At 45.9% G+C, this 12,880-nt stretch overlaps 1 protein-coding gene across 2 annotated transcripts; it reads left to right on the forward strand.

Moving 5' to 3' along the window:
• Positions 1-2,422: 2,422 nt before the first annotated feature.
• SNAI3 (snail family transcriptional repressor 3) lies at positions 2,423-12,349 on the forward strand. 2 transcript variants are annotated; one of them, XR_004231628.1, is made up of 4 exons: positions 2,423-2,670; positions 8,675-9,283; positions 9,398-9,613; positions 11,443-11,528. XR_004231628.1 is itself a non-coding variant. In XM_031950149.1 (3 exons), the coding sequence occupies exons 1-3, from the start codon at positions 2,595-2,597 to the stop codon at positions 11,622-11,624; spliced, it is 867 nt and encodes a 288-aa protein (XP_031806009.1). In that variant the 5' UTR covers positions 2,423-2,594; the 3' UTR covers positions 11,625-12,349. The 2 variants fall into 2 exon arrangements, 1 of the variants encoding a protein (XP_031806009.1); XM_031950149.1 differs by lacking the exon at positions 9,398-9,613 and having other exon boundaries at positions 11,443-12,349.
• The last annotated feature ends 531 nt before the right edge of the window (positions 12,350-12,880 follow it).

Raw genomic sequence — 12,880 nt, forward strand, 5'->3', positions numbered from 1 at the left:
GGAGTCATAAATAGCAAAGGAAGTAGAAAGAGAGAGTACCTACACACATCCTGACAATCACATCCCCCCTGCAGTCAGCCTGTGATACAGCTGAAGGAGAGGTACCCTTTTCCAACCAGCCATATGGGAAGCAACATGAAAAGAACACTTGGAATTTAGGAGACCTTAGCTTTAGCTCTCAGCTTCTCCATTATCTCACTCTGTGATTTTTTTGACAACATATAGTTAGACAGACAGAAAGACAAATAGGTAGATGGATAGAATAGACAGAGGCAGGTAGACAGACAGATAAATAGGTAGGTAGATAGACAGACAGACAGACAGACAGGTAGACAAAGACATAGACAGAGAAACAGACATAGAAAGATAAACAGATAGATAAAGACAAAGAGATAGAGAAACAGACAAATAGAAAGACAGATAGATAAACAGAAAGATAAATAGACAGACAGACAAATTGATAGGCAGGCAGGCAGACAGACAGACAGACAAACAGAAAGACAGATAGACATAGAGGAAGACATAGACAAATAAAGACAAATAAACAGCAGATAGACAGGAAGACAGAGAGACAGACAGAAAGACAGACATAGAGGAAGACATAGACAAATAAAGACAAATAAACAGCAGATAGACAGAAAGACAGAGAGAAAGACAGACAGACAGAAGACAGATAAAAATAGATATAAATATAAAAACATATGTATGTATACACACATATATACACACACATATATGTGCACACTTGTATATACACCTCTGTGTGTATCTTAATTCTAACACTAATTATGTGACCTTGGACAAGTCATTTAACCTCTCTCTCTCTCTTAGTTTCTTCATTGTAAGGGAGGGAGGCCATACCCGCAGATGTCTATGCCCCTTTCTAGCTCTAAATCCATGACCCTGTAATCTCGGCAGGAAGGTGACCCTGGGCTCTTGAAGGCTTTGCTTGAGTGCAATCTCCGGCAGGTCCCAACAGGCAGGTAAGGTTTTGAGTCTTGTGATGCAGTCTCTCTCTGTTACCTCATCTATAAAATGTGGGTAATAATACTAATACTACTGCTGCGCAAGAGGGTAGCTTTGGAAGCGGTACAGAAAGGTGAGCCCTCTGTGTGTGTGTGTGTGTGTGTGTGTGTGTGTGTGCAGGTACCCAGACTCCCAGAGCCGTGTGTGTGTGTGCAGGTACGCAGACTCCCAGAATTACAAAAGCCCCGCATTGGGAGAGCCTGAGAACTATCTAATCTGATTCACACCAGAATAACAATCTCCAACATCCCCCATGTGGGTGTGTAGATGAAGGAACTAGTTTGAATTCTGGCTTGGCTGTGTGTGTGACCTTGAGGACATCCCATTACTTTTCCAAAGCCCAATTGCCTTGTGGGCAAAATCAGGGACTTGGTCTGGATTGGGGGTTCTTAACCTGTCCAAGGGACAGATTCAGATACGGGAAAAAAAAAAGTAACTTCATTTCCATTTAAATGCTTTCTTTGGTAAGTTTTTAAAAGTATTCTGAGAAGGGGATTTTAGGATTTATCAGACTTCCAAAGGGGCCGGGGACACCACAAGGGTCAAGAACCGGAAACTAGAGGGTCTCCAAAGCTTTTTTTTCTGGATCCAAATCATACGATCTATACATCTGTCATGTGCTTGGGGTGGGGGATTAGGTGGATTTCTGGTTCTTCTAACTAGAATAACAAAACTGGGGAATGTCAGGACAATCTCAGAGAGCTCGTAATCCAATCTCTTTTTACAATGGAGGAAACAGGGCTGGAACTGGGAAGTAACTTGCCCAGAGACACGGCTAGTTAGTGGCAGAACAGGTAGGACGCTCCCAGGGCAGTCTTCTTTCCGCGAAGGCTCCCCGGAGAAATCTTCAGTTATCTCACTGAGCAGATGCTTGATTAAGCGTGGGGAGGGTCCCTCGGTGATCCATCCCCGGAGTTTCCGTAGAGAAGGTGGAGAGAGCGCTTATCAGCGCGGAGCCGCGTTCCCCCGGTTTCCCAGGGCTCCCCACTATTCGCCAGCATTATTATACCCCGCGCCGGAGAGGAGGCTTCCTCAAAGACAGAAATGAAGGGTTTGGCGAGTCTGGGAGTTTTCCCTCACCTTCGGGCAGGGACGGTGGGGATTGCTGGGTTCACAGCCCAGGTAGCGGTCCGAGGATGGATTCCCGTCGGCCTGAGCCAAGGGAGCGCTCGCCAGCCGGGCACCTCAGGCGGGGACGGGATCCTCCCGAGAGCCTGGGCTTTCAGGGCTGGGACCCAGCGTCCGTCAGACACCTGTCCCCTGGCAAAGTAGCCTCGGGGAGGCGGCCCCGGCCCCGCCCCCTGCACTTGTCCCGGGCCCTGGTTGGCCCGCCGGGCGAGCTATGTTAATGAGCGCTGACCCTTATTGCACCTGACGCGGAGCCCCGGTCCAGCCGGAGAGGGCAGGGAGGCAGGCGAGCCTTGGGGGCTGCGTGACCGTGCCGGGCTCCGGGCAGGACTGGAGGCTCCGCAGGGGCAGCGGCCGCTTCGCCCGCATCCGGGACCTCCCCGGGACATCCGCGGGACTCGGCGCCCCGTTCCCCAGCCCCCTCCTCATCCCCAGGAAAGATGCCCAGGTCCTTCTTAGTGAAAAAGCACTGGAGCAACCGAATCCCCAACTATGGGCAGCTGGAGTCTCGGAAAGGTAAGGGACGGCCCGGGGGCAGCCGGCGGCGCCGGAGCGGGGAGGGCGGGGGGGGGGGTGTCTCCGAGGCCCCGGCCTCCCGGGCGGGGGGATGGGGGGGGCGCGCCCCCCGTCTCCTTTTGGGAAGGAAAACTAATTCGGAACAGCGGGCTAGTGGCCAGGGGAGCGAGAGCAGCGAGGCAGCGTTGGCGGCCTCGAGCGCGGGGCTCCTGGTTCTAGCAGGTGCAAGCCCGGCGGGAGTCCGGGCTGGAGGATGCGGGGGCGGCGGCCGCGGAGGGGGTGGGCTGCGCAGGCTGGGAGCTTCCTCGCCCACCTCGACTCCGGAGCGGACGAGGGAGAAGGGGGCGCCGGGGACCCGAGGCTGCGGGAACACGCGCGGACCCACCTGCTCGGCCCAGCCTCGGCCTCCAGGCCGGTTCGCAGCTGTCCGGCCCCCGCCCACCCCCAGCTGGGGGGGTTAAACCGCTCGAATCCTCTGCCAAATCCCTAGGAAAGCTCTTGGGGCTTGGGGACCGCCGGAACCCGAGCGTTCTTCAGGAACTTTCTCCTAAGGGCGAAGGAAGACCCCATAAAGCCCCTAGCTCTCGGTCGGGACCAGCGAAGGAAAAGCCAGCCCTTGGTGGTGGCGACCCCCCTCCCCGGGCCTCGGATGACCTCTGGAGTCCCGGGAATTTCAGACTCCGAGCTGGGCTTACTCCCCGGAGCTCCGAGGCTGCCGAGCCTTTCCCAGCAGGCGGGGGAGAGCGCTCTCGCTCTCAATCTCTCCGCGTCCGTCTGTCTGTCTGTCTGTCTGTCTCTCCGTGTCCGTCTGTCTCTTTCTTTTTCTCGGTATCTCTCTTTGTGTAGCTTTCGATCTCTATTTGTTTCACTCTCTCTCTTTTCTTTTCCCTCCCTCCCCTGTCTTTCTTTCTCTCTGTCTCTGTCTCTCTTTATGTGTCTCTCTTTCTCTATTTGTTTCATTCTCTCTGTCTCTCTTTTTCCGTCTCTGTCTCTTTCTTTCTCTCTGTCTCTCTTTTTCTGTCTGTCTCTCTTTATGTATCTTTTTCTATCTCTGTTTCAATCTCTCTGTCTCTTTTTCTTTTTCCTCCCTCCCTTCTCGGTCTCTTTGTCTCTCTTTTTCTGTCTCTGTCTCTCTCTCAGCCTCTGTCTCAACAGAATAAGGCTGAAAGGTCAGATTTCCCTTTTTCCCACCTCTCCAATGATTTCAAATTCCACTCCAGCCGGTGTCTGAGAGGAGCAGACCCTTAGATTCTGTTTCTCTCCATTTCTTTCTCTTAGGAACAGATCCTTAGAAGAAAGAGAGCGTCTAAGTATCCAATTCCAGAGAGCAATCAGAAGCTGAATTTAAACTCTTTGGGAAAGTGTTGAACTGAGCTCTCACCCATCTCTTATCAGCCCTGAATCCTTGTATTCCTAACCCTTTAATTCCCATTCCCTTACCTTCTCACTTCCTATGCCGCTAAACAAGCTCATCTCTGAAGGAAAAAAGTCCTTGGACTTCCTAAGGGGCTGAGTTCTAATTTATTGAATGAAAAGATTCTCAGACCTAGAGTTCATCGGTTAGAAACTTGTAGAGAGGGGAAAGGAGAGAAGAGAAATGACAGGGTCAAGATCACCCGAGTAGAAAGTGGTAAGCCTTGATTCAACTCCAATTCATACTCCTTCGCCTACAGCCTTTTGAACTACCTCTTACACTGAGCCATCAGGTGACTGGGAAACAGGGAAGTAAACTTTCCTAATGACTTTTTTCTTCAGAGATGAGCTTGTTTAGCGGCATAAGAACAAGTTCTCTGACTTGATAGAGCAGCCGCCACTATCTGGGGATGGACAAACAATTTGAGGGATGGTATTACTCTGTATCCCCCAAAGTAGAAGGGGGAGAAACCATGGGGGGTTTAGAATAGTCTTTGTGAAGAGTTATTTTTTCCTGTGCTAGAGACAAGTCACCTGATCAAACACTCCCTTCTAAGCCCCTGAAGTCCATTGTTTGGCAATGGTATCCACACCATCAAAGTGAATTATTCATTAACACATGTCCATGTCCACTCCCTACCCCACCCCCGCTCCAAGTAACCACCAAATGGATGATGATCTCAAATACCAAATGACTCCCATTAATGTCTATGCCCAGAGTCATCCCTAAGAAGCATCTCTCCACCCTCAACTTGATATCACTTCAATAAGTAAAACTAGGTTAAAATTTCTTAGTCTGTGGAAAGGGAATGTGAGACAGTGGTTAGTGAAGAGAAGCGGAGGTTATTGGGGAGGCTTGGTTCTAATTGCCCGTATATTACTACTCTCTTAAAATACTCCTGGAGGCCTTGAGGAGCTCCAACCACCTGTCCCTGGCTAGAGTGGGGTTGGGTTGAAAGGGGAATGGTCATGGGTCTTGCCTGTATCATTTTTCCAGGATAGACTTTCTTCTGGGGAAACTCCTGTGTCTTTAGAAGGTCTGGGACAGCCAGGGGTTTGCTTTTGAGGAGGTGTTCCACAAATAATAAGGTTGTCGAAAGATGCAAGGAAAATAACTTTAGTGTAAAGAGAGGGAAATTTAGGAACTGCTATGATTTCATTAATATAGGGAACAAATGGGGTAGCAAGGTGGTGCAGTGGATAGAGCACCAGCCCTGAAGTCAGGAGTCAAATCTGGTTTCAAACTCTTAACAACGTTTCCTGGGCAAGTCACTTAATTTTAATTGTCTCAGCAAAAACAAACAACACTATATATATATATATATATATATATATATATATATATATATATGTGGAAATTTAGGAAATATATATATACATATATATGTATATATGTGTGTGCGTATATATATATGTAACAAACATCTAGATGAGAAAATTCCTATGAATGTTCCTCAACACTTTTCTGTAGTTTATATAGTTTTAGAGTTGCCTACAACAGTGAGCACTTAATGCTGCCAGTCAGAAGCAGTGATTGCACTAAGTCCCACTGCTGCTTCTCTCTGTAGAGAGGGCCCTAATTGATAATGGTTCCCAGAACTGAAGTGGATCATTCCAGTGCCATAATGGAATAGAATTCTTTAGGGCCTGAGATCTCTAGAAAGCTCTTCTCCTCCCCAAGGAAGGAGAAAGAGTAAGATAGAAGCAGGATTTATTCTTTTGGAAGAACTAAGGTTGTAAATATAGGAGATGATCAAAGACGTAAATGAATGGAGAGTCAGGAAATACTGCAGGAGGTAAGCACAGTAAGCCATTCCATCAGGATTGCTCACCAGTATTTATTGTGTACCTGGGACACAAGCAATACAGTCATTAGACCGCACTTATGTGTTTCCTAGTTCTTTTGCTTTTATGAATTCTTCCAGAGGTCTACATTTTTTGATTATATGCCAGGGCTGGATTGGGGAAAGAACAATACAGTGAGTTCCCAAAATCTTAGTGTCGTTTTCAACTTGAATGGTTTAAGACTATGTTAAGAGTTTTTGGTTTGTTTTTTGGAGGGGGATGTTGAATAGTGCACAGAGGGCCAGGCCTGAAGTCAGGAAGGCTCATCTTGGTGAATTCGAATCCGGCCTCAGATACTTATTAATTTTGTGACTCTGGGCATGTCACTTAACCCCGATTACCTCAGTTTTCACATCTGCAAAATGTGCTGGAAAAGGAAATGGCAAACTACTCCAGTATCTTTGCCAAGAAAACCCCAAGGGGGTCATGCAGAACTGGACATGATTGAAACAACTCAACAACAAGAAGACAATACTCTATGTGGAAAGGCAAAAAGCAGATACCTTTAATTCACTGATATTTTCAAATGCCAGGAAATATATGCTTAACTAAAAGAAAAAAATAGAGGAAAGAGAGAGAACAAAAGAAAAGAGGGAGAAGGGGGAAGAGGAAAAAGATCTAAAAGAATGGGTGAATTTTAACCTTGCCGGTTTCATGACTAATTTCCAGCTGCATTGTGTCTGTTGGATTCTATGGGTGAGAACTAGAGCTGGCCAACAGGTGTGACTAGGTCTCCTAAAAAGTGACCCTTGGGAGGAGGGGGGTGGAGGACGGGAGATCACTATCATTGCAAAGCTGTTTGTTCAGAGTGCGCAGCCTGTTATCTCAGGGCTGATTCACTCTCAACTGCCTCCCCACCCCCCAGTGCTTAGGAGCCAAGAGTCCAGGTCCTCTCCGAAGTATCCTTTTAGTAAAATGGGGGAAAATAAATACAATGAAGCAGTAAGATTAAATTTGGGTTAAAATTCAGAATTCCAAATGGGAAGTTCCCTTGCTCTTTCCCCCCAAATAAGCAGATCTTTAAGGTTTTCTGCTATGTAGGGATTAATTGGTGAAGGTTTAATATCTCATTTAGAGTTTTACACTTTCGCGATCTGTCTTCCATAATCCATTTACCACAGTAAATGCCTGGCACACAGTTGATGTTTAATAAATGCTGGTTGACTTTGAATCATCGCCTTTTTCCTGAAAAGCCAGGGTTCTTTCCTAAGCGACTAAAAATTTCTAACTGAAAATCAGTTACTCTGTTGGAAGGGAATGGAGTACAAGAAAGCATCAGAAAAAAAGAGAGGTCCTCTCAGCACCTTTTTTGTTTTTCTCCGTGGATAAAATACTGGTTCTAGATTACATATGTATACATATCTTATAGGATGTTATAGGACATGTATTGAAATTCTTTAAGAACCAAAAGTAAGGGAATTCATTGTGAAATTTTGGTTTGGAAAAAACTCCAGAATTGAACCACAGCCTATTATAAGACTAATCTGTTTACACTGGGGATGTTTAAGCTTCTGGCCTCTCTATCTGCTTGGAAGATTGTAAGACTTGAGTCATGGTGCTTGACTTGGAAATGCTAGTTTTCTTTAATGGACTCATTGTGGATTTTTAGGCTTTGTCTTAAGTATCACAGTGAATAGATATATGGGACTGGAAATCAGGAAGACTCATCTCTGGAGTTCAAATCCAATCTTAGATTCTTCCTAGCCATGGGACCCTGGGCTAATCACTTAATTCTATTTGTCTCAGTTTCCTTATCTGTAAAATAAGCTGGAGAAAGGAAAGGCAAAGCCCTTCAGGATCCTTGTCAAAAAGACCCCAAACGAGGTGATGGAGAGTTGGACACGATTGACACAAATAAACAACAAAATTCTCACTATTATGAATATGTTTTAGTTACTACAAGGGGAAAAAGGGAGAGAGTCAAAAAGAGACAGAGAAGAGAGGGAGAGAGACAGAGACAGAAAGGAGAGGTAGAAAGGGAAAGAGAGAGAAAGATAGAGAGGAGAGGAAGAGAGGGAGAAAGGGAAAGAGAGAGACAAAGAGTGATAGAGAGAAGAGGAGGAAAGGGAGAGGGAGAGGGAGAGGGAGATGGATAGATGAAGCAATTCCCCCGTGGCCAGAAGAGCGCACTTGCAAAAGTCTGCTTTCCAATCTCTGCTTCTGGGGTAGCTCATATGAAATTCTAAACAAGCTCTGAGGCAGTGCACAACTGAAAGGTTTCACAGGTCAGATTTGAACTCAGGTCCTCCTGACTTCAGGGCTGGTGTTCTGTCCACCTAGCTGCCCCAGGTATTTATTCTCTGGCTGCTAGGGCTCCTTGGAAGCGAGAAGAAGTGCTGGTGCTTTAGATTCTGGGTGTGGGTGTTGGGGCAGAGGCTCTGCCTGCCAGGGTCAGACAGTGAGGAGAATATGTTTCCCTCATTCTAAGGAGACCTCCCTAAGGTGGGCTCCTTGTTTACCTCCTTGGCTGTCAGACTGCTGGTAATCTAAGGATAGATGAAGAGGAAGGACAGAGTTCCAAAACAGAGAAACTGAGGCAGACAGAAATGAAGAAAGAGAAAGTTTTACTGCTCAGATAACCCTAGCACTCATCCTTCATGGTCAGTGGGTTGCCCGTATTCATAATGATATTCAGATCCGCAGAAAGATAATACATGGTGAACCTCGCTTGATTTGTGGTGTGGAATAGAAGTATCGGGATGGGAACTGCTCAATGTCTTTCTGTTCTCTCTCCTTCCCCTTGCAGAGATAAGTGGGTCTTGCTACACCTGTGAGGGGCTGGTCTTCCCCCTCTGCCCTTCGGCGCCCAGTGATGCTCCCAGCCTGTGGGACCGCAAGTCTGTCATTGCTTGTATCTCACTGCCTCTGCCCTTGAGTGGAGAGGGCCGGGAAGCCCCCAGTCCAGGGCCTCTGGAGATCAGCGTGGTGGACTCCCTGGAGGGTCCCGTCCCCAGTGCGCCCCTCCAGGACAGCCTGAGCCCCTTCAGCCTCTCCCCGTTGCTGGACGGGCCTAAGCGTTGGCCTCTGGATCCCAGGCCAGAGCCAGACAAGGCTCCGGACAAACTGCTTGGGGACAGCGGTGGGAGCCTTCCCCCGGGCGCCGTGGGCTGCTTCGAGTGCTTTGGCTGCCATAAGACCTACCACACGCTCTCCGGGCTCTCCAAACATCGGCAGCTGCGCTGTGATCTGCAGGCCTGCCGCTTCTTCAGCTGCAAGTATTGTGACAAGGAGTATGCGAGCCTGGGGGCCCTCAAGATGCACATCCGCACCCACACACTGCCCTGCATCTGCAAGATCTGCGGCAAGGCCTTCTCCAGGCCCTGGCTCCTCCAGGGCCATATCAGGACTCACACAGGTGAGAGGGGGCAGAGGGAGGACCTCGAGGAGAGAGAGCTGCAGTCGTGTAAGGGGGAGCAATCAAGCACGGCCCCTTCTCTCTCTCACACACCATTTCCTTTTCCCCACACAGAAACAAAAAACTCCAATTGTCTTGCAGACTGAATTTTGTTTTTGAATTTGAATCTTTGCAAAGTGAATCTGTTTATTCCTACCCTACTATAATTCAGAGTTTGTGGGTCAGAGGTGGGAAAATTAGAAGAATTGTACAGAGGTCAGGAATGTGCACTTTCTCTGGAGTGGCTGAAATATGGCGGGAGATTTCACTGGGAAACTGGGAGAAGCTAAGGTAAGGGTGACTCACATATGAAGAGGTGATCAAATAGTTTAAAATATAAGGTTTTGAGAGAGAGATAGAGAGAGAAAAACAGAGACAAAAAGAGACAGAGAAGAGAGGGAGAAAGGGAAAGAGGGGGAGAGACAAAGAGAGACAGAAATAAGAGGAAGAGAAGGAGAGAGAGGGGGAGAGACAAAGAGAGACAGAAAGAAGAGGAAGAGAGGGACAAGGGGAAAGAGAAGGAGAGAGACAAAAAGACAGACAAGAGAGGGGGAGAGGGAGAAAGGAGAGGGAGAAAGGGAAAGAGAGAGAGACAAAGACAGGAGAGGATGAGAGGGAGATGGATAGATGAAGAGGAAGGACAGAATTCCAAAACAGAGAAACTGAGGCAGGCAGAAATGAGAAAAGAGTTCTACTGCTCAGACAACCCTAACACCCATCCTTTATGGTCAGTGGATTGCCTGTATTCATAATGATATTCAGATCAGCAGAAAGATAATACATGGCGAAAACTTTCAGTTGTGCACTGCCTCAAAGCTTGTTTAGAATGTCATATGAGCTACCCCAGAAGCAGAGATTGGAAAGCAGACTTTTGCAAGAGTGCTCTTCTGGCCACAGGGGAATTGCTTCTTCTCCCTTTCTGCAATTAGCTGACAGGCTCTCCTCATTGCCTACTTTCCCTCTTCAGAAGGGCCCTTGACTCCCTAAGCAGGCGGGCTCCAGGATGTCAGGGGTTGAGTGCTCTTGGGCCAGAGTGATTGGAATGCAAGGTGGCTCTATAGGAGGCTGTCCTTGGTGGCCATTTATCATGGGGTGCCCAGCCACAGGAAGAATGCTGATGTGGGTTGGACCCCATGTGCCAGATTCAGCTCAGTGGGGTAAGGGACTGGCCAAAAGACTGCGCGTTGTCTCTCTGATCCCGAGACCTGTCCAGTGACATTCTGGAATTGCTAATACTTCTTGAATCTATCTAGGAGCTATTTTGCTCAATTATGTACCAATAAATTTGACAATCTAAATAAAATGGAGGAATAGCTATAAAAATATAAATTACTTAGACTAATAGAAGAAGATTCGACCTTCTTAATTTTCTTTGATTGTTTAATCAGGGCCCAGAATTTGCATTTGTAGCTTTTTGTACTTCTGAACATAAAGGTAGGCAGGGGGCACAATGCATAGGCAGGAAGATCTGAGTTCAGATCCAGCCTCATACTTAATAGTCGTGTGACAAGTCACTTAACTTCTGCTTGCCTCAGTTTTCTCAACTGTAAAATGGAAATAATAAAAGCACCTACCTCCTAAAGTTGTTGTAAGGATCAACTGATATCATATTTGTAAAGTACCTGGCATATAGTAGGTGCTATAGAAATGTAAGCTTTTATTCTGGAAGATGTTTCCTCCCATTATAAATTTTTCCAAGGAACTAGTAATATGATCTCGTAGTTAGAACATGGATGATACGTGCTGAATCTATCACCAAATAGCTTTGTGACTTTTGGGAAATTTCCATCAACTACTCTATCTCAATTTTCCTTCCAATGGGACAAAGTGGCCAGTGATAATTCCTTTTACTTATCATCCTTTATAGGCCAGGGAATGTGATTATGACAATGAATTCCCATTCATAATAGGCATGAAGCACTCTGAATATTTTTTAAAGCATTATTCTGTCCAGCTACTCATTTAAACTTTCTTCTGTAACATAGAGCAGATTTAAATGAACCTGTTTTCAGTGGTCTCATTGTATCAGAGTTTGAGCTTGTTCTGGACTACTCTGGGAAGAGAAGCTAGAAAATAACAGACAGAGCAGTCATTTGGGTTTCACTTTTTCCTCTCCCCAGGTGAGAAGCCATACGCTTGTTCTCACTGCAGCCGGGCCTTTGCCGACCGCTCCAACCTGCGGGCCCATCTGCAGACCCACTCGGACATCAAGAAGTACCAATGTAAGAGCTGCACCAAAACCTTCTCCCGCATGTCCTTGTTAACGAGACACAAGGAAGCCGGCAGCTGCCCAGCCTCCTGATGGCCAGAAGTGGCCAGAGAAGCTAGGGGAGGAAGGGATCTGAACTGGGATACCTGGAGCTAGCGGGTCACTCTTGGAAGTCTGGGAACCTGGCGAGGAACATCTGTGCCCGGAGGAGAACTGCAAGAACCTGGATTCTTGGTGGGCTCGTTTTCCTTTTCCATTTTGGAGTTAATCGATCCAAGCTTGGACCAGCTTACAGCTCTCAAATTGCCTTGGGTCCCTTATTTATGCCTCCCACTTTACTTTGTTCCATATTGAGGCTTTGCTCCTGTCTGGGGGAAGAGAGTGCAAAGCAAGAAGAAGCCATTTCCTTAATTAACAGGTTGCAGTCCTCCATTTTATTCTTCAAGAGTTGGGGCTTTAGGGATTTAGGGAGAAGGATTGGGCATGCAACTAAAAAAAGGTAGATAAAGAACAAATTTTAAAATCCCCAATTAAGCAACAAATTGGGAAACCTGAAAATCAAAGGGAAGATTAATAAAATCGAAAGGAAGAAAACCATTGAACGAATAAATGAAACTAGAAACTGGTTGTATGGGGGGTGGGAGGGAAGGACCAATAAACTAGACAAACCATTGACTAGTTTGATTAAAAAAGAAAAGAAGAAAGCCAGACTACTAGTATCAAAAATGAAAGGGATGAATTCACCATAGATGAAGAGTAAATTAATACAATTAGCAGGAGCTATTTTACCCAATTATGTACCAATAAATTTGACAATCTAAATAAAATGGATGAATATCTATAAAAATATAAATTACTCAAACTAATAGAAGAAGAAAAAGTATTCTCAACTCAATTTTAGAAAAAGAAATTGAACAAGCCATCAATGAACTTCCTAAGAGAAAAATCTCCAGGACCACAGGGATTCACAAGTGAATTCTACCAAACATTTAAGAAACAATTAATCCTAATGCTATATAAATTACTTGGGGAAACGGACAAAGAAGGAATCCTATGGTGCTAAAAAAAAAACCATACCAGGAAAAGCCAAAACCAAGAAAGAAAATTATAGACCAATTTCCCTAACGAATATTGATGCAAAAACTTAAAATAGATTACTTTACAAAGAGATTATATCAATATACCACAAGGATCATACCCTATGACCAAGTGGGATTTATAGCAGAAATATAGAAGTTGGTTCAATATTAGGGAAACTATCAATATAATTGATCATATCAATAACAAAAGCAACAGAAATCATATAATTATCTCAATAGATGCAGAAAAAGCCTTTGACAAAATACATC

This window comes from Sarcophilus harrisii, chromosome 2 (genome assembly GCF_902635505.1).
Source record: "Sarcophilus harrisii chromosome 2, mSarHar1.11, whole genome shotgun sequence".
Taxonomy (NCBI): domain Eukaryota; kingdom Metazoa; phylum Chordata; class Mammalia; order Dasyuromorphia; family Dasyuridae; genus Sarcophilus; species Sarcophilus harrisii.

Coding starts and splice junctions, on each gene's coding strand:
- SNAI3 (XM_031950149.1), top strand. CDS start 2,595: ATGCCCAGGTCCTTCTTAGTGAAAAAGCACTGGAGCAACCGAATCCCC. Junction 2,671..8,674: donor GCAGCTGGAGTCTCGGAAAG/GTAAGGGACGGC, acceptor TTCCCCTTGCAG/AGATAAGTGGGTCTTGCTAC. Junction 9,284..11,442: donor CCATATCAGGACTCACACAG/GTGAGAGGGGGC, acceptor TCCTCTCCCCAG/GTGAGAAGCCATACGCTTGT.